Source organism: Phaenicophaeus curvirostris, chromosome 16 (genome assembly GCF_032191515.1).
Source record: "Phaenicophaeus curvirostris isolate KB17595 chromosome 16, BPBGC_Pcur_1.0, whole genome shotgun sequence".
In the NCBI taxonomy this organism is placed as follows: domain Eukaryota; kingdom Metazoa; phylum Chordata; class Aves; order Cuculiformes; family Cuculidae; genus Phaenicophaeus; species Phaenicophaeus curvirostris.
Window position 1 is genome coordinate 2,341,793 of NC_091407.1, and position 18,182 is coordinate 2,359,974.

Below are 18,182 nucleotides of genomic sequence, written 5' to 3' on the forward strand. Positions count from 1 at the left end.
AATTGATTACTTTTATTTTTTGGTCCAGCTCTCTGTTTGCTTTAGAAGATTCATTCTTGCAGTGAGTTCTTTCCAGGAAGGATTCCCCATAGTCCTCAGGATTTTGCTCTTTTTCTGTGCTATTAAAGTTCTTCTTTCTCTGTTATTATGGTCTCTTTTTGGCCAAGATCCTCTTTGATTCCTCCTGAAGGATCCTTTTAAAAAAAGCAAATGCAAGAAGAAATCTGATTATTACTGATGTTCACAAAGAGAATTCCTCTAGTAATTCTTTGCTTCCAAAAAAATTTGTAAGGTTCTATGAAATTCAGATCCTCATCATTTCAGCTGAGGAAATTAAGGGCATGTTAATGAGGTCGTGCAGCTGTTGCTAAAACAGGTTTTGTTTTCAAACCTTTACACCGGTTTATGGCAAAGCTTAGCTAAGGCCTTGTGTGAAGGTTTAATAAGAGCTTGGAAACTGTGTTTGGTAAGCTGATGGGCATAAGATAGTCTTTCGTAAGCAATCTCCTTCTTGTTTCGTCAGTGCCCTGAGGTGAGAACGAGGAGTTACTCCAGCAGGGGAATTCATGTCAAGTACGGTACTCGCCTCATACTGTGATCTTCTGGGAAAATGACTGAATGTATATACCTGGGTATGGGACTCGACAGATTTGCTTCAAGCACATTGCTAAAAGAACGTGCATCCGAGGCAGACGCCAGCCGTAGGGATTGGGGTTTGGAAACCAGGAGAGTGCAATGTCTGGACACAGCTGGATGTCTGATCTTTCACTGCAGAGTTCTGTGCCCCAACATTAGTTTTGTGGTCATGCCAAGCTAGTCAGCTTGAAACCGTCTAAAAGCTGGTGAGAGCTGCCCAGGTACTGATGTGAGCAGTGGCTGGAGCCCGTGTGTGGCTGTGCTAGAACCAGCTCAGGTGTGGCTGTACAAGGTGTGAACATGCCTTGGGCTGCACGGCAGATCAGTCAGTGTCTGGATCAAATGCCTACCTTATCTTCTGATTCTGCTTTTGTCTTGCTCTGTTCTTCTAAGAATTCTGAAAATGCCTCCAACGTATGTTCCCCAGTGTAGGCCACCTCCTGAAAAGTGTTTCAAGGTTAAGTATTTAACTCTGTACGCAAAATAACAACATAATCAGCTGGAGGATTTCAGTTCTTTAGACTGACCGAACTCCTGACTTCTGTGCTCAGTAGGCACCTGAATTTTAAAGGCACTAGAGCAGGTCTAGGCACCTGAATTTTAAAGATTTCGTTCCCTCACCCTACCCTTTGTTCTCTGGAAGTGTAAAAGGATCTTCCACAAGTCTTTTAACAAAAACTTATAGACGCTCATGTGCATGACATTGGGAACTGTCTGCTGTTACCCAAGTGTATTTAGAAATAGGCAGGTGCCTATTCTTACTTGGATTAAACTGACTTACTCCCATTGAGACCAATAATGTTACTTCATGCTAGTTGCTCTTCTGCTTGATTTGAATTCAAAGGACAGTAACAAAACACCTCTGTTCTCTGGTGGATTTACTAAAAGCACACACAGATTTGATATTTCTATTCAGTAAGGTATTCGCCTGTAGTAAAAAGTGTAGCAGCCTTGAAGCTATTTTTTTTATATTTGCAAGCCTGAGTTACTTGAGAAAGATTATTTGATTCCTTCAGAGGGTATTAATATTCTCAGATGAGTCTTGATTTTTATTGACTCTGGTAATGGCTGGAACAGTTATATCTCAAAGCCCGAAGACCTGGAAAGCCAGAGAAGCAACTGATCCCTGTGCAATATCAGTGCATAAGAGTACCTGAATGTTATTTTTTCTCACTTAATCCAAGTAGAGTAATCTTCAAATCTATCTGAAAAAATGCATGTTTGTCTCTTAAATTTGGTGTGGATGACACTGTGGATGAATTGTTCATCAGCTTCACAGATGGAGCTCAGATGATGCCTGGTCACTCCCTTTTCCACGTAATTAATCAGATTCACTGTCTTGTTCCTTCAGCTCTGGTTATAACTGTTCCCCAACACATGAACACTCAGTTGCTGCTTTGGAAAACTGGGCAAGTGCTTGAACGCCCAGCATAGATCTAGATCTCTTAGCTCCACTTAACTCCAGGTAACACAAAGTGGGCTAACTAGATGATCTCCAGAGGTCCCTTCCCACCCTGAGAATTTTGTGATTCAAATACAAGTTAAAAATCTTTGAAGTTGAGGAAACTAGTTTAAAAGCATGGTGCACAAGGAAGAACTTGGAATTTCAATTACTCCTTAATTTCAGGGTATTTCTAAGTATGAAACAATCCCTTAATAGTTAATGAAAGCTTTTACTGATATTTTTTGACAAACTGTCATTTTTTATGAGCATTTAATGTGTTTCTGCTTTTCTGCATAAAGACTAAACTCAATGTGAGTATGCAGGACTGCAGTTCAATTCATTAGAAGCTATGCATGCACATCTGAAAGGAAAATCTCTCCCTCAAAGATTAAATGAGGACATGGGCAAATGTCTTTGAATTTAATTTAAGTTTAGGACTAAGAAGAAAAATGAAAAGCTTAGTAATGCCTTAATTATACCAGTATCTTAGAATTTAATTTATTTTTTTTTGCTTCAGAGATATTTTCTTTTTAATTAGATTGTCTACATAGATGGAGGAATGTAACCGTTTGATTTTTTTTTTTCTTTCAGCAGCATTTTCTGATTATTGTGTGACATAGCTGATGTATGAGGTAGCGTATTGTAAAGGTCATTGGTTTTGACAACAAATATTTATTCCCAGTTAAGTCTGGAATGAAGTAAAATTACTGGCATAAGTGTATAGAAGAAAGTTTTGGGATTTGAGTTTTATGAAAATACGGAGGATATAACAAGAGTAGTAACACCATTTTATAGGCTACAGTCATACCTGCTGCAGAAACAACGGGCACAGGGTAGTTCTGTGACTGTATATCTCTTGTCATGGCTTGGAGGAAAAAGGCTTTGCCATGTTTAGGAGGTATCTTTCAGTTCACTCTGGGATGAGACTGCTGCTAGAACCCAACAAGCAGCTTGGAGATTGTTAAACAGCAGAATGTAAGGCTGTAATGACTTGTAGGTCCTTGTCATGGTACAAGGTAAATGATACAAGGGCTTTTGCCACAGCCTGACACATAGGAGAGGTGATAGAAATGTTCTTCCTCTAATTCAGGCTCTTGATCACAATAAATACAGTGTTGAGTAACAAGGATCAAAGCTTTCTTGCTTAAAGGACTCCTTTCTCATCATGACAGGTGTGCATATACACACACACACGCATATCCTCCTGCAGTGTGGAGCTATGTCTCCACACTCTGCTCTGACAACCTCTCACCTGGTGATCTGGTCCAGCAGGAAACAGTCTGAAGAACGGGTAACGATCTAATCCAACGGAGAGGATGTCATTTGCCGTGACATCTATCTTTGCAATGATTATGTCTTTGTGACTTTCATATTGTTCTCCTAGCTCATCCCAGATTGGCAGGAGTTTTCTGCAGTCATAGGACCAAGGGGCATCTGCAAATTTAAAAGTAGAAGGATATGGTCTGGTAGAAGAACGTGTGCTGGTGCAATCACTGGGACCCACTTAACCCTCAAAGTTAACAGGTTTTTTTGATTTCAGATGTGGCCAGCCTCTACTTGAAACCATTCACCCTTCACGAATTTCATGAGTTTTCATGTAGTGATAAATAACTACTCACTGATGCGTTTCTGATAGCAGTGCTGCTTTAGCTGTGTTTAGATTTTTATGACTATAACAAACATGCAATGCTTCTCATATGACTTGGCTGGAGAGGCATGCCAGATAACCAATGCAACTCAACCAAGTCTTGCATCATTCCCATGGTGAAATACTTTCTGCATACTAAAATTAGCTGTTTTCATAAGTCATGCTGTATTTTCAGTAAGAGTTTGAGGTATGGTGGTGTTTTTACTTCAGCTACTGCACTCATGTAAGTTAGTAAAAAGGCAAACTGCTGAGGACCTAGGATCCCCTTAAACAGCATATGATATGGCTGCAATCCTCCAGTTGTGAGAACGATGCTCATATTTGCTTCAGATGGAATTAAAATTCCTGGGGCACTTCCCTGAATGCACTACATCCTACTTGCCAGCCTTCCATTTCCAGAGGACCTCATTCAGTTCCTGCTTCGATTAGTTTGTTCATGATACTGAAATGTAAAAATGACTTGCAGGAATAAAACTGCCACAGCCAGCTCCGCGGACTGCGGGAACATACTGCCTTTAAGAATTTCTGGAATTCAGGGCAGTACACCTAGTTAGTTGTCTATGTTAATGCTGCTTATTTGCCCTGTTGAGGTAATTAAGGCACAAACTAATCCCTGTTGGCTGGTACAGGGATAGAGCAGTGGCTTCTTGCTGAGAAGAGTCAAGCAGGAAAGCCACTTGCCTTGCAGACAAAGGAGGAAAAAAAGAGTTACAATTTGTTAAACCACAAATCCTCTCTGGGATCTAATCCTAGAGCACTACAACCAGGCAGCCTCAGTGAAGTCTCCCTCTGTCCATGGAGGACAGCCTGGCTCATGCTGTCCAGCAGCTCTGATGGTCCCACGTACAAAGTGGTGTTCTAGTGTCATTCTGTGTCACAGAATTTAATACAGCCTTGACAAATATTTACTTAAGGGATCCAGTGTTACTCAACCTCAAGTCAACAAAGGTATCACGGTGTTTCCATAGATATGACACATTTTTCTTCAATGCTTTCATTGAACAACAAAAATTCATTAAGCTCAGCTTCTCTAAAGTGCAAAGATTAGTTTTGTACATAAGCATGAGCTTTCATTTTTCACTTCCAATTGATCATATCAAAGCAACTTAAAATCTGGATACAACAATAAGACTTACAAAACATAACAAACACAGTCATGGTCTTGTTGAAGACAATCCTGTTGAAATTTTTCCCAACAAGCACTTTGACAGGCATCTTGTCCCAGTCCTCTGGAATTTCTTCACTAGAGAGATGTAGCTGAGCAGAAACAGAAACACTGCTGTGAAAGAGGAGCAGGGGGCATTGAGAAACTGTACTCCGGATCAAATTAACGTAAGCCTAACGGGATGTTTCTCTGCCTAATGTGCACTATCACTGCACATCATTTCTTGTATTTCTGCATTCTCCATAGAAACTGTTCTCTGGTAGGAGTGTGCTACTCAAGCACATTTTGGTTGGAAGAGGAGATATCTCCACCTCTTCTGTCCTTTTGCCCTCCTCCAACACTGAAATCAAGATCTGCTGCTCAGATGGAAACAAAAGTAAATCAATTTGAAGGGCACTGAATAAGTAAAACACTTCAATGTATTTTTCACATGACCATGGAGGATGATGCCTCATTATGACAACAAAAATTGTATTTACCTTTGGGAATGACACCCCCCCCATGCAAAATCATTCTGTTTAACCTCACTTACAAGAAATACCAGATCTTACTCCATTCTGAAACTGTCAATGTCTACTTACTGAACTTCTCTATAACTGCTAAGTCTGTTGCAATCATTGTTTGCATCTCTCCCAGCTAAGGAAGTGAAACATCTCCCTTATAGTATTGGAAAGATCGAGACCTAGGGAGTTTTTAACCCAGTAAAATACATCAGCTGAAATGAACTAAATTGTTGGGCCATAAGTGATTTATCCAGTTTTTGCGTAGAAAGGCTGAAGGACTTTGTAGTCCACCTCAGTTGTTAAATACAGAGTAATGCTCCATCAACAACTGTAGTTGAATGCATTAGAGTGAGAGGAAATTAATAAATAGATAATTGGAACTTTTAGTGTACTGTTCTTAAATTTAAAAGGGGATGTTTTGCACAGTTATTAGTGTTTTAGCTGGTGTAGTAGCGGGGCATCTCATTAGTAACTGACATACCTTTGCTTTTCCATTTAGGTAGCTCTGGCAAAATTCTTTTAGGTTCTCCACAGTCACCTCATCTGCAGGCATTTTGTACTTTGCATCACTTGTCAGATTTAGGATTCTCACGGCTGGAACATCAATATCCCTGATGCGAAAATACTCAAAAACTCGTCCATTCCTTGTTTCATCAGTGTCCACCAAGACAAATATTATCTGATAATAAAGAGAGGCATGCAGCTGGTTGAGTCTTCCAGCTTTGGTTCAGCCATTGTAAGAAATCAGGCCATGAAGCTCGGCAGTGGGCTAGGATCTAACTTTAAAGGCAAGGAAATGTATAGAACCATTTCTTGGTCTCAGTCCAGCCACCAGCAGCTCTGTGGACTTTATCATAACTTGATCCTAGCTGAAAACAAATGCTAAAGCAGCTGAAAGGAATAGAGCTTTTCCCTCTGTCCTTTCCCAGGGGTTTGCTGTCACCTATTTGAGTTACAGTAATTTGAGTTACAGTAATAAATTACCCCTCAAAGCTCTTATTGCTCTGCCTAATAAATCTTAACAGGACAAAAGAGCTGAAGCTCCTGAAATCCATTTGACTTTACCAAGACTAATGTGTGATACTTTATTACGTGATGACTTAGCGTTCTTCAGTATCTCATGTACTTGGAGCAGGAGTAGCATCACAATGATTGACAATGGAAAATATAAATACTTCTGTGTGTGACTGCCTGTATCTGTTTATACGCGTGCAAACATGAGCTGCAAGCAAGGCTATGCAGGTGCCTTGCAGTATTTCTTTTCCCTGCATTGTAGCTGGTTCGAGCTCTTGGCTCGAGCAACAGCCTGAGGTCCTCGTGGCATTTCCTGGGGTGGCAGAAATTGCCAGAACTGTGCTAAAACTGTCTTTTGTTGGGAGTTGCTCCTAGAAAGTTGTATTTGTAAAATCAGAAACAGGTTTACTTGGAGCAGTTGGAATTAGTGTTGGTTTGTGTGACAGTTGCATTTTAAAGAATCATTTTCAAATTAAGTTTATTTTTCAGCTTAGCTAATGTCCTTAGCTAATGCAAAGAACAGTTACTGAAACTATTTTTATATGGTTTGGTAGACCTAGAAGACAGACTGACAGCAGTGTACTTGTTACCAACATCGATGGGTGTTTTACCATTGATCTTCTGTCATTCATATTTGCAAAGCAGGATTCAGCATTACAAACCTTTCCTCTAAATTCCGCAGCAGCAGACTTGTAGTTTTCATAAATCACGTTGAATGTCTCCGAGTTCTTTGGGGTGAACAGCAAGATGTGATTTTCAACAGGGACATCAAATATCTTCACAGATGTCTGGAGAACAAAAGACTCAACATCTGTTCCAGTCTTTAGGTGTCATTCAGTTCTGCTATTGCAGATTCTAACACTCAGTTCCCAATCATGCCCATAACTGGGTTTTTGTTGTTTTAAAGAAGATAGTGAGAAGAATAGACAGCTGCTAAATGTTTTCTCTGTTCCAGGAAAAACCTCATTGTTATTCATAGATTTGTACAGTCAGAAGGGAATGTTACAATCTTCTAGCCTGACCTCCTGGATAACACGTGCTGAAGAATTCATGCTAAAATGTGCTGAAAGTAAAAGGCAGGGTTACCCAGGGAGGCCCAACAGCAGCAGCTGCAGGAGCTAGACCTGGTTTGGGTACGTCCTTCACTTCTGAGTGGCGTCAGCAGCTCACATCTGCTTTCTTGCACAGAGGCACCTTTTTCTCATGCCACCGCACGGTCAGAGGCAATGGGATGTCTCCCAGGCAAGCAGGTATTTCCATGTCTTTCCCTTTCTACCTTCACTGTCAACAGTTAACTGCTGGTTTCTTTCTTCTTGGCTCAGAGTACCCAGCTGCTGCATGGGAGTGGAAGGGTTGGAGCCAGGATAGGGACAAGACTTTCCGACCTCCCCACCCCACGTAGTTGCTGCAGAAGCAGCCCAGGTCTTTGTGCTGGTTCCACAGGAAGGAAATTGTTTCCTTGTTCAGTTAAGTTCAGTTTGGCCAACCATTCCCCCATATCCTCTAAGAAACAACATCTTGCCAAAGGGAAGCATCCTCTGGCCTGGGTTAGACCAAGAGCAGCCTGTTGGGTTTTGCTGGTGTTTCTGGATGTGTTTAGGACTGACCTAGCCAAATAAGCAAACAAAATAATAAGGAGCAGAATAGCTACCCAGGTCTTTTTCTGCACGGATTCCTGTCTTTCCTGGTTTTCTCCTGTGGCTTTTGTTAATACAATGGAATGCACATACCTCAAGATTATATTCAGTGACCAAATCCAAGTTAAAAGTTTTGATGAACCTTGTTAAATCCAGTTTGTTCTGTCTGCCATCTTCAAGCACTTCATTATGCACAGGTTTTCCCTTGGACAAATAGTGAAATTCGTGAGATTGTTGGCCTTATCAGCTATAGGAGCAAAGAGGTTGTCTGTACTCTAAAATGTTGTTCTCGGCTTTGCTGTTCTATGATCCTCAGTAACTGAAATCCCATAACTTTTGAAATAAATGTTACAACTAGATTACAGAACAAGATTATAGCTAAAATTCAACGTGCTGCTAACAGTCTTAATCTGCTCAGTAATCTTAACATAGTGAAAAATCTTTCCTAAATCCATGTATACTATCTGTGATACATACTTACTTAGGACATCCTTGATCTGACCACTTCATAGCCTAAATTTTGTTGCTACTTCTGTGTAGTTCCATTCCAACAAGAGTTGGCTACTCCTTCTATTGTGCATTGGAAGAAAAGAAGGTTCTTGACCCAAAGTAACCAAGGAAAAGAGGTAAATGTCTGCAAAACTCATGAACCTGGCAGCATGTGTTGATTAGAACATGGACTGGAAAAATAAAACCACCTTATACTGATTATTTAACTTCAAAAAATTCTGAAACTGCACCTTATCTGCTAGGCTTTTGTACTCTTACCTTCTTAAAGACAACAACAGTGTTCTTTTGGATGCCATAGTCAGCGCAGACATTGTCACTGGCTGTCATCCCAAAAGGCATTTCTGGCACATCTTTTGCTGTCTCACGGAAAACTTCCATGCTGTCATTGTGAAGTTCCTAGTCTCAGAAAGAGTATTTATTAAGATTGTGTCCTGCATCCTACTGGGATGTGTAGGAGTGAGAGCTACAAGGGAGGCACACCCCTAAACACTTGTGAGGTAGAGAAGAGAGTGTAAAGTGACTATAGCTTGCCACGATTACATCCAAGGGGAGATATTCTCAACAGGGGAGATCCTAGGACTGTCGTTACAACACTAGTGCATTCACTTTCCCAGCTAGTGTCAGCTGGGCTGAGTCACTATGGGTGGCGTATGGTCCCCTACATCCTTCCTGTGCTAATCGCATCTGCCCTGCTCTACGCTGGCATTTCCACAGCCTGCAAAGACTCCTGCAGACAGGGAAGGATCATGTCAATAGATGCTCCCCTGCCACAGCCCATCTGCACAGCTGTGAAGGGAGCCACACGGCAGCATGTGATGGATTAAAGAGGAGGGCTCTCTGCTTGCAAGAGGACCTGGCTGATGTGTTTGGTGCTTTGACTGAGTGCTCTTCAAGGCAAGGACCTTGACTCCTACATCTGTCAAACAGTCACGGTGCTGTCCACCCTCAAACTAATAGTAAATAAGCACGGGGAAAGGTAACAGCACTTCACAATTTGTCTTAATCAGACAATTATTTCATGCTAGATGGATAGTAATTTATATGCTGGACTTCCCAACACTTTCTGGCACTCACATTTGTGAGCAATCTGTGACTAGTAGAAGGCCAAATACAGCTCTTTATTTACTTGGATGCTGTTCTTCTGGCTTCTGCCCTTTAAATTTCTCACATGGCCATACTCATTTATTGTAATTTCAGCCCCAGAGTGAAATCACGGAGCCCAGTCAAACACATCTACAGGCAATATCTGCTATCAGCGTGGTTCGGGGAACTCTCCAGCATCACTGTGCTAGCAAGGGCTTTTCAGTCTGGCCCAGCACTGGAAAACTGCTTTCCTTCATAAATGGCTGCAAGCAGATTGCTGCAAAGCAAAATTCTGGGCACTCTGAGCACTTTCACAGTTTGCCCTATTAAGCTGTATGTGTTCACCAGCTCTGTTACTATGGGGCATTTGGTAACGAGTCCTGTTTTCCACATCAGTTCAGGTATGAGTCCAGACATGCTGAGAGATACCAGAATGAAAGTCTCTTTAGTTAGAGAGAATCCTTAACTGACTGGTTTAGATATTGAAGACATCAAGGACACATTGAAAGAACAGGAAAAAAACGTTCCTGTTTTACTGACTTCTGACTGTGTGCTTTGACAGCTGAAATTTATTTTGCACAATTTGACTATTGTTCTGTCTCATTCAGCCCCGTATCTTAAGAACGTTACTGTGCTCTGGGAACTAGTAGGAAGTACTTGAGAAGGAACATGAGTTGGATCATATACAGTGTAATATTTTATGACTTATCCATGCAGATGTCTTAGCTGGCAGGAGCTAAAAACTGCAGTTAGTGAGATATTCATGGAGCTGGAGCTCTGCCCTTCTGAATTTCACTGAGGTTGTTGAAATTGTCAAATGGAAAGGTAAAGAAAAGGCTCTCCAATAGATTAGACAATGCTTACTGCTTTTTTTTTTTTTTTTTTTTTATGGCTTAAGCAGGAAGAGAACATTCCTTTGCAAGAACAGCCTGCAACTATTCAGGTTTATGCTTTTACACTGTGTTTGCATAGAAATGCAGTGACTGGTTAACTCTGGATTTTTAGATCAGTTACAACTTTGGGCAGGGGTTAGTTATTTACGTTTGGAGACTTCTGTAGCACCATAACCCACCAGCCACCAAATTTGGGATGGTTTGGCAGAAGCCCTTTCTATGAGAATAGAGGCAAGTCTGTTGTGACCAGGGCTGTGCAAGTGCTGCTGCAGCATCGTGCTCACGGAAGCTGCTCTCAGAGAGATAAGTCTTTGTGCCTAGGTACCTATTCAGGAAAAGTGCTGGGGTGTGAGACGTTTTTATCTCTGCCTGGGCTGCTTATCTAGAGGTGCAAAAAAGTAGATAGAAATAATTAAATAAATTAAAAAAGCAGAGAAAACTGAGGGCCTGGGTATTTCAGGGGAGTACTAGGTCTTTTGGATGCATGAGATTTGGTGGTGATAGCCAGCAGGATATCATGAAGTTGGAGCAGAAACCAGCCTTTTGAGTTTCCCAGTGAATTACCTTAAAAAAGCCAATCACTGCCAAATCATCAGCATTTATGATAGCTTCAGCCTGATCAGTAGAGTTGATTATAACAGTGCTAGGTCCTGTTCTTCTTTTTATCCATGTAATAAAGGCTGAGGCCTGTCTGACTCCTGTGGAAGGAAAAGAGAGTTAAAATGACCATCAAAATGAATTACAGAAATTTCTGTCCAATAAGGATAGAGGCAGTGGAGGGGCAGAAGAACGCTGAATAGAAATGGACTTCAGCTCCTTAAGAATGAGGTCAAAGCTGATTCAATGGGCTTGGGGTATTCAAATTCAGCCTCAAATCACCATTTAAACTATTGCTGACTATAGAAGATCAACAGTGGGTCGGTATGGTGTTCCTTTTTACTTCTGCAAATGGCTGTATGTCCAATTAACTGCTTAATCATCTATGGAGAATAGAGGTGGGGAAATTCAGACAAGTAGAAAACCTGTTCTCCGAGATTTCATGTGTCCCAAAATCACAGTAAGCTATAAAGAGCTATCGACCTGAGGTTTAATCTAAAATGACTTCAAACCAATTGCAGATTTTATTGAACTCTCTGTTCAATTAAATTAGATGTCAAAATTGTTCCTTCGGTGTCGCAGAAGAGATCTGATAGGCAGAGAGACACGTTGAAACTCCTCTGTGGTGCTGCAGCTTCTCTGTTCAGCTTAAACATAAGAAACAAAGCTGAAGTGTCAGAATTGTCCTTTAATTCTGGATTGTTCCATCTTCTGGGTTCCAAATTATTGCTGGCAGTTTTATTGAGTTTACAGTCAGTATGTTTATTTGGTAAATTCTCTTCAAGCTGTCAGAAGGTTTAGGAATCTCGAGACTCTTTAAAAAATACATTTTCTAGCTATTGTGTTTTCAGAGGAATTAGAGCTGAGGGTCAGGTGTATAGACTATCAGCTGTAAAGCAGCCCTTTCACCTCTGTAAGTACAACATCTTTGTTGGACCATAGCAAGAATCCAGTGAAGGGTTAATGAAAGTTATATGTGAAAAAGAAAAAGTCTGTATGCTGTGAAGTGCTAGAGTCAAGATGTGCAGTACAAGTGGATTATCAAAGATGCAAGTCCTGGTACTGTGCATTTTAGCAATATGACAAGATCAAAATTGAGTCAGACCATTTTACTGCCATCAAGTCATTTTGCAGTAGGCTGCGTTGCAACTAGTTTAAAATACTATTTTTTAAGGTGAAGCAGGCAGGCTCTGGAGAGTAGAGGCTGCAGAACAAAGCACAGAGCAGTATCTAGTGGCCACATAGTGCTCGACTTCTGCTGTCTAAATGCAGAATTGAGGTCTTAAGGCTTAAGTCAGTGATATAACCTTTAAGTGTATTTTTCACTTGGTTAATCTTTCTTTCATGTTGCTTTAAACAGTCCGAATAGCTTGTTTCTACTGGCCAAATTCTGACCTTGGAGTTGTACCTGATGATTTTACAAGGTCTAGGATCTGGTTTTCATGCTACATCCATTGCCAGGACAATCATTCAAATACTCCCTCCTCCATGAAATATTTGATGGAATTTCCTGAGTTAAGTGAGGTCTACTCTTTCTCTGTACGATGTATACCAAGTTCTGCATGAGGAGTCATTGGGTGGTTGCTGCTTATTTTCAGTTGCCAGTTCTCAATGGTTTAGAAGTCATACGCAATAGGGGAGATTTTAGTCATTGCTTTACATAAGCATTTGCCAGTCAACAAAACATAAGTTATTATTGGTGATACACGTGCTCTGAATGTTTGATGCTCTCTTGTACAAATCAAAGACCAGAAGCCAGTTTCCTAACTTTTTGCATCTTGCTAGTTAAACGTGTCTTAGATAGCAGCTCTCTGCTGAAGGGTGACTGATGTGTATTGTGTTTTAAGATATTCTGTATTTTTCACTGGTTCTCACAAGCATACCTGTCAAATAGGCTTACCAGTTTAAAAGAGGTTTTCTTATCAGTATTATCGATTTAATCAGAGACTAAAGGCAGGTGCTTTTGCTCTCAGGTATCAGCACCCGTAATAAAAGTTCAGTATGGCAAATCACGCTCTCAGTAGCATTTGTGCAGAAGCTGCTGTTTGCACAAGCCTAGACGGGAACTTGGTAAGAAATTCAATACCAAGGAGGAGCAAGTTACTAAAAATACTGAAGATCAGCTTTCAGCAGCAGCAGCCACAGGGGGCTCAGCAGTTAAAGAAGTCAAATCACTCAATTGTGTACAGGCTCAGGAGGCAAACGTTAGGTTCCTTTTTTTGTTCATTGTATTGGGCTTGTGACTCAGCTGTATCTGCTTAGAGTACACTCACAGAAGCTTGGCCAAGCCATGCAATTTTTGTCAACTGAGTAGAAGTTCATAATTTTCAGCCAAAAAAACCTAAATATCGTTATTGTATATATGATCTGTGAAAGAAAAACTAATAATGCCTGGATTTCCCAGGATTGCTCAAGTCAGTGCTATTCTAATAATCTTGTCTTTGCTTAATAACTTTCCATCAAAGACTTCTAATTATTTCATGGTTCTTTTGAGCCACATATGAGCTCCCTCTGATGGCTAAACTGCAAAATCCTTTTGCCTGGTTTAGGAATTACAGCTGTGTATTTAGTGTGAGCTTAGTGAATGCACAGTTTATTGTTCAATGCACAGAGTATTGCTCCAGCCTATTTCTAACCATGGGAACTGCCGTGAACCGGAGGAAGTGCAAACAGAGCAGGTTCAGGACAAAATTCATGTTTGCTGTTCTGCATTTATTTGTGTTTATCGTAGTAAATGAGAGTAAGTCATCTTGTTGGGGTGATTCTCTGAACTCACTGGAATTAGGCCAGCAAAGAATTTCGCTGTGTGAAATCAACTTATAGTTCGGTTATACAATTGGAAGATGAATTCAAATCCAGTTCTTATATTGGCACAGAGGTAATTGTATGTTTAAAACCATGGGCAAAACCAGTTTGCTACTGTGCATATTCTTTATCTGAGCATCTATATTTTTCTTCTCAGCAGCATAATTGATCGGTACAACCTGTAATTACATATCATTATCTTATCAGTGCATAACAGTTTACCTTTGCAGTCTATGGGATCTTCTCTGTTGCCATCCACAAAAAATTTCACAGTAGGAAACTCTCGAATATTAAATTCTTTTTTCAAATCTTGTTGATGTGTGACATCAATTTTGCCAAACTGGATTCTTGGAGCTTCTTTTTTAAGCTGTCGTGCAGCCTCGGCAAACTCTTCAGATAAATTCTGAGATGATCGAGTTAAAGAAGCATCTAGAAAGGATAAACCAAAAGAGAACGGGTTACGCAGGCCACAGCTTGAAGCTTTCCAGTGGGGGTTGTCGTGTCAGATAGTAGCAGAGGGGTTGAATAATGTTTTATTATGACTCAGAAATAAATGAGGAATTATCTTTACTTCTTTGTGTTGAAGGTGATTGTTCACTCCACATGTCCTCAAACCAGTCACTGTGAAAAACTAGTAGGATTGCAAGTGTTCTGCTGGGAAGAAATGGCACGGAAGTAAAAAGTAGTTTGGGTGATTATACTGAGTATGAGTTAAAGGGAGGTCAAGGGCAGAACTGGATATTATGTTAGGACGCTTTGATAAGCTACTGTTTTTGTGAGCACTTCACTGAGGCAAACCTTTGTAATGCAGAAACTACTTTTGCAGATAAGATACAGAGGAGGGAAGGAGAGCAACAGAGTGTGATCCTTCAGAGACTGGCAGCATATTTATGCACACTGCGATGTGCCAGCCCTTCTTTAGCTCAAATGGCAGTCGTGGGTTTGGAGGAGGGAGAAGGGGTGTCCTAGTCTGGGCCCTAGAGTTATAAATATTAACATGAAAAAAGGAGAAGAGAAAGAAACTAGTCACACATCACTGCTTGGTATTCGAAGTCAGATAAGAGCTAAAGGCCTGGAGCTTTATAGTTTCGCGACTTGAGTTGAAAAGAAAATGAATTTTACTTTCTTTTGATAAAATTGAGGTACCTATCTTGTTAGATTTGTTTCATTGCAAAGAGCAAAATCTTTTTCTACACAGAAAATTTTTAGTTTCATCAATGTACTTTTCAAATAGGAACAGATGAAAAACATCTATTTAATCTTGGTTTCATACATTTATGTTTGTCTTGCGTGTGTGTATACACAGTCAGATGTGTACTTACACAAGCACAAACCCAAAGTATAAATATAACAAAGGAAGTATCTTCTGTTCTTTCACAAAATTACAAATGTAAGTACTGGACAGAGTGCTATTGGAATAACAAGCTGGAAGCCACATTGCAATTGGGGATCCAGCACCTTCTAGCTAATTCCAAAGTCAATGTTTTACACCAAGAGCAATTCTAATAAAATTACTTTTTCCTAATAACCTAAGGTTTTACCACAATTGGGAGTTTGGTAGATCAAATGCTTCTAGCACAGTGAAACAGGACTCTGTTAGGAAGGGAAATTATTGGTCAAGTCCAGACACAGAAGCTGAAGCCACTTAGAGGCTTCCCAAATGTACAGGGAATAATAAGCTTTATGTACACTAGACATGTATGTAGATTGTCGTGGGGAGGGAAATCAATTTTTCTCTGAAATATTCCAAACAGATATTTTCAGAATGATCTCTCATCATTGAATGGCCTGAATAGGCAGAGTAACTAGCAATGTAACTAGCATTTTTAGGTAACGAGAGCTGGCAGGGTTAGCAGCTGCTGACTGGAGCTGGGAGCAGTACCTGACTCCATCCTGTAAAACATTCGCTGCACTCGGAGACCAGGAGAAATCCAAGTACCATTAACCTGGTAACTGTGAGACAGAAGTTCAGTGAGTGAACAGCCTGCTTCATCAGACAGATAAAAACAGTTTCCTTGACTACCCAAAGAACATATGGAAACATCCAGCCACACACCTTTCCTCTGCTTTCCTGAATGATTAGACTCCTCTTCAGCTTTCCATCAATTGCTTTTCATTCCACTCATTCTCTGTTTGCCTCACAGGTGCTTTATTTTTCAAGTCGCTTGAGTGTTGCAGGAAATCATCACTCCTTTTATTTGGAGCCTTTTCTTGAGTTTTGTTTCGCTTCCTCTCTTCTAGATGTCTATTGACACCAATCGCTTGGGGCACTGAGAAGAGTGAGCAGCTGCTGAAGCTAACGCAGCAACACAGGCTCCAGGTTCAGGGGAGCTGGGTGCTGGGGGAGGACAAGGGCAAGCAGATGAGACGTAGCAGAGTTGGTGGCAACGTCACCAGGAAAGACATGCAGAGGTGATGGCACCTTGAAGGCTTTTGTGCCTCGAAAAGGAGACACTTGTCTTTAGCAGTTATCTTCATCTTGCCGATTAAATGTCATTATCTCAGCTCAGATTATCAATCACAGGTTGCAAGGAGGCTACAGCTGAGCTGGTGTCTCACTGGATATACAAATATTCTGCTTGACAATGCAAACATCACTTTTTCACAGATGACAGTGGGCTTGGCACACAAAGCAGAAGCACAAAGTCTATATTGCTTGTGTGCTTGTTCCTTAGGTTATCCCTGTATTTATTTAGAAATTGAACATTTTCACTGAAAAGGATGAGAACAGGCGTTCTGTTGGATATACAAGTATACCTGTCACGTGTCTCAGCTACAAGATGGTCATTTTACCCCTGGGCTGGTGCATGCCGTGGGCTATTTCTGCCTCTCTTGCCTGAGAAAGCCTTAAACATGAATGGTCTTCACTCGACTGTTTGGGGATCTGAGGACTATTCTTGCACAGAGAATTATGGGATAGTTGCAAAGTCCTGTGAAAACCATTTTGACAACAGAAAATTTGAAAGATTTGTGAAAGGCTTTTGAAGAGAAATTAAATAGGTGATGCGTTTTACTGTAATGAGGCAGTTCGCTGCTCTCAGGCAGTTGCTGTCCTTGGGAGAACAAACACAACTCCAACTGGTTACTGTTTCGCTGTGGCACGCAGCAGGGCTTGTAGTGTTTGTGCTTGTAAGTGTACAGTTTATCCGCCCTGCGGTGATGATTTTTGTCAGAGTGCTTGGGATTTTGTGGTTTTGTTTCTAAGGTATAGTGTAAACTGTAAAACTCATCCACGCAGGCAATGCTGGTGTAAGATCTGCCTTCTGCTGGTGGCAAGTGCTCCATGCACCCTGTGTTCATAGGCATTTAAGTGGTATTTAGGGAATTTTAATATATATAGGGAGATGCCACAGACTACAGCAGCGGAGCCCTATCGTGTGAGCTCTGAGATCAGATGTCCCTAGTGCATACAGAGCATGTAATTTAACTGGGTAGGCAGAAGGGCTTGTGGCCAGAGGAAAGTAAGCACGTTGCTTTGTGCTGCTCAATGGTATTTTCAGACATTGCTCTCCAGGTCTTTCCCAAAAACCAAAGAGAAGCTGGATCTTCTGTTCCTGTGTCCTTCCTCACCTCAAGCTGCCCCTTCAGGTGCTTTCTTGTGGCACAAGGCACTTGGAACTAAGGTGGAAGAAAGCTGGATGAAAGAAAGTCTGTACTTTGTTTCCGTGCTCTGTACTTGCCCTGTGTACTTTGCTCAGTTTGCCAGGGTAGCCTGATACAGCTTGGCAGAAAGTCAATCTATGATTTCACAGCAAACCTTGCCTGAAAGAAGGCAGACGTGGGACACAGTGAAGGTGGAACTGAAGGGCATTAGAAGGACTTGGGAGCACAAGACATCAAAACAAGGCTCTCCTGATAAATATTGAGGACTGGTAAGTAGATAATGGGACGCAACAGGGAAAGCACTGGGGTTTTCTTAGAATAGATAGCCCTAAGGCAGGTCCTAGAGCGTTGAATGGATCTTTTCCCTGTGTTGGTACAGCAACAGAACAAATCCCATTTTCTGGGAAGCATGGGATTCCCTCTCATTCTCTGTGTCTCCATGGTTGAGAATGGGTGAAGAGAAGGGTCTCGGGTCCCGCATTCATTCTAGAGCTAGTTCCTGGCAGCCCCACAGATATCCTGTGTGATCTGGGGAATATTACTTTGCTTCTCCTTATCTAAGTACCCTGAATATTTCCATGTTCACATAGACTGTTTTTTTAGATAGCTTGTTTGTTAGGGCTTTATGGCCTCTCTGTGCAGGT

The 18,182-nt window shown here is 41.1% G+C and overlaps 2 protein-coding genes across 3 annotated transcripts in view; one reads left to right on the forward strand and one right to left on the reverse strand.

Annotated features, from left to right (window-relative positions):
- Window positions 1–18,182, reverse strand: part of PDILT (protein disulfide isomerase like, testis expressed) — a 20,811-nt gene continuing 2,629 nt past the window's right edge. Inside the window, exons 2-11 of the mRNA XM_069870292.1 lie at window positions 14,158–14,364; window positions 11,098–11,231; window positions 8,816–8,953; window positions 8,141–8,251; window positions 7,073–7,198; window positions 5,878–6,075; window positions 4,865–4,985; window positions 3,333–3,514; window positions 987–1,076; window positions 1–194 (exon numbers count right to left, since the gene is read on the reverse strand). Of these exons, the coding sequence (XP_069726393.1) occupies window positions 123–194; window positions 987–1,076; window positions 3,333–3,514; window positions 4,865–4,985; window positions 5,878–6,075; window positions 7,073–7,198; window positions 8,141–8,251; window positions 8,816–8,953; window positions 11,098–11,231; window positions 14,158–14,364 (1,379 nt within the window). The 3' untranslated portion in view covers window positions 1–122. The remainder of the gene's footprint in view (window positions 195–986; window positions 1,077–3,332; window positions 3,515–4,864; window positions 4,986–5,877; window positions 6,076–7,072; window positions 7,199–8,140; window positions 8,252–8,815; window positions 8,954–11,097; window positions 11,232–14,157; window positions 14,365–18,182) is intronic.
- Window positions 17,402–18,182, forward strand: part of LOC138727637 (acyl-coenzyme A synthetase ACSM3, mitochondrial-like) — a 13,783-nt gene continuing 13,002 nt past the window's right edge. The window contains exon 1 of one of the 2 annotated variants that reach the window (XM_069870291.1): window positions 17,402–17,523. The gene's annotated coding sequence lies outside the window, so the exon portion shown is untranslated. Of the gene's footprint in view, window positions 17,524–17,575; window positions 17,808–18,182 lie in introns of those variants that run through there. The other variant, XM_069870290.1, reaches the window with a different exon arrangement.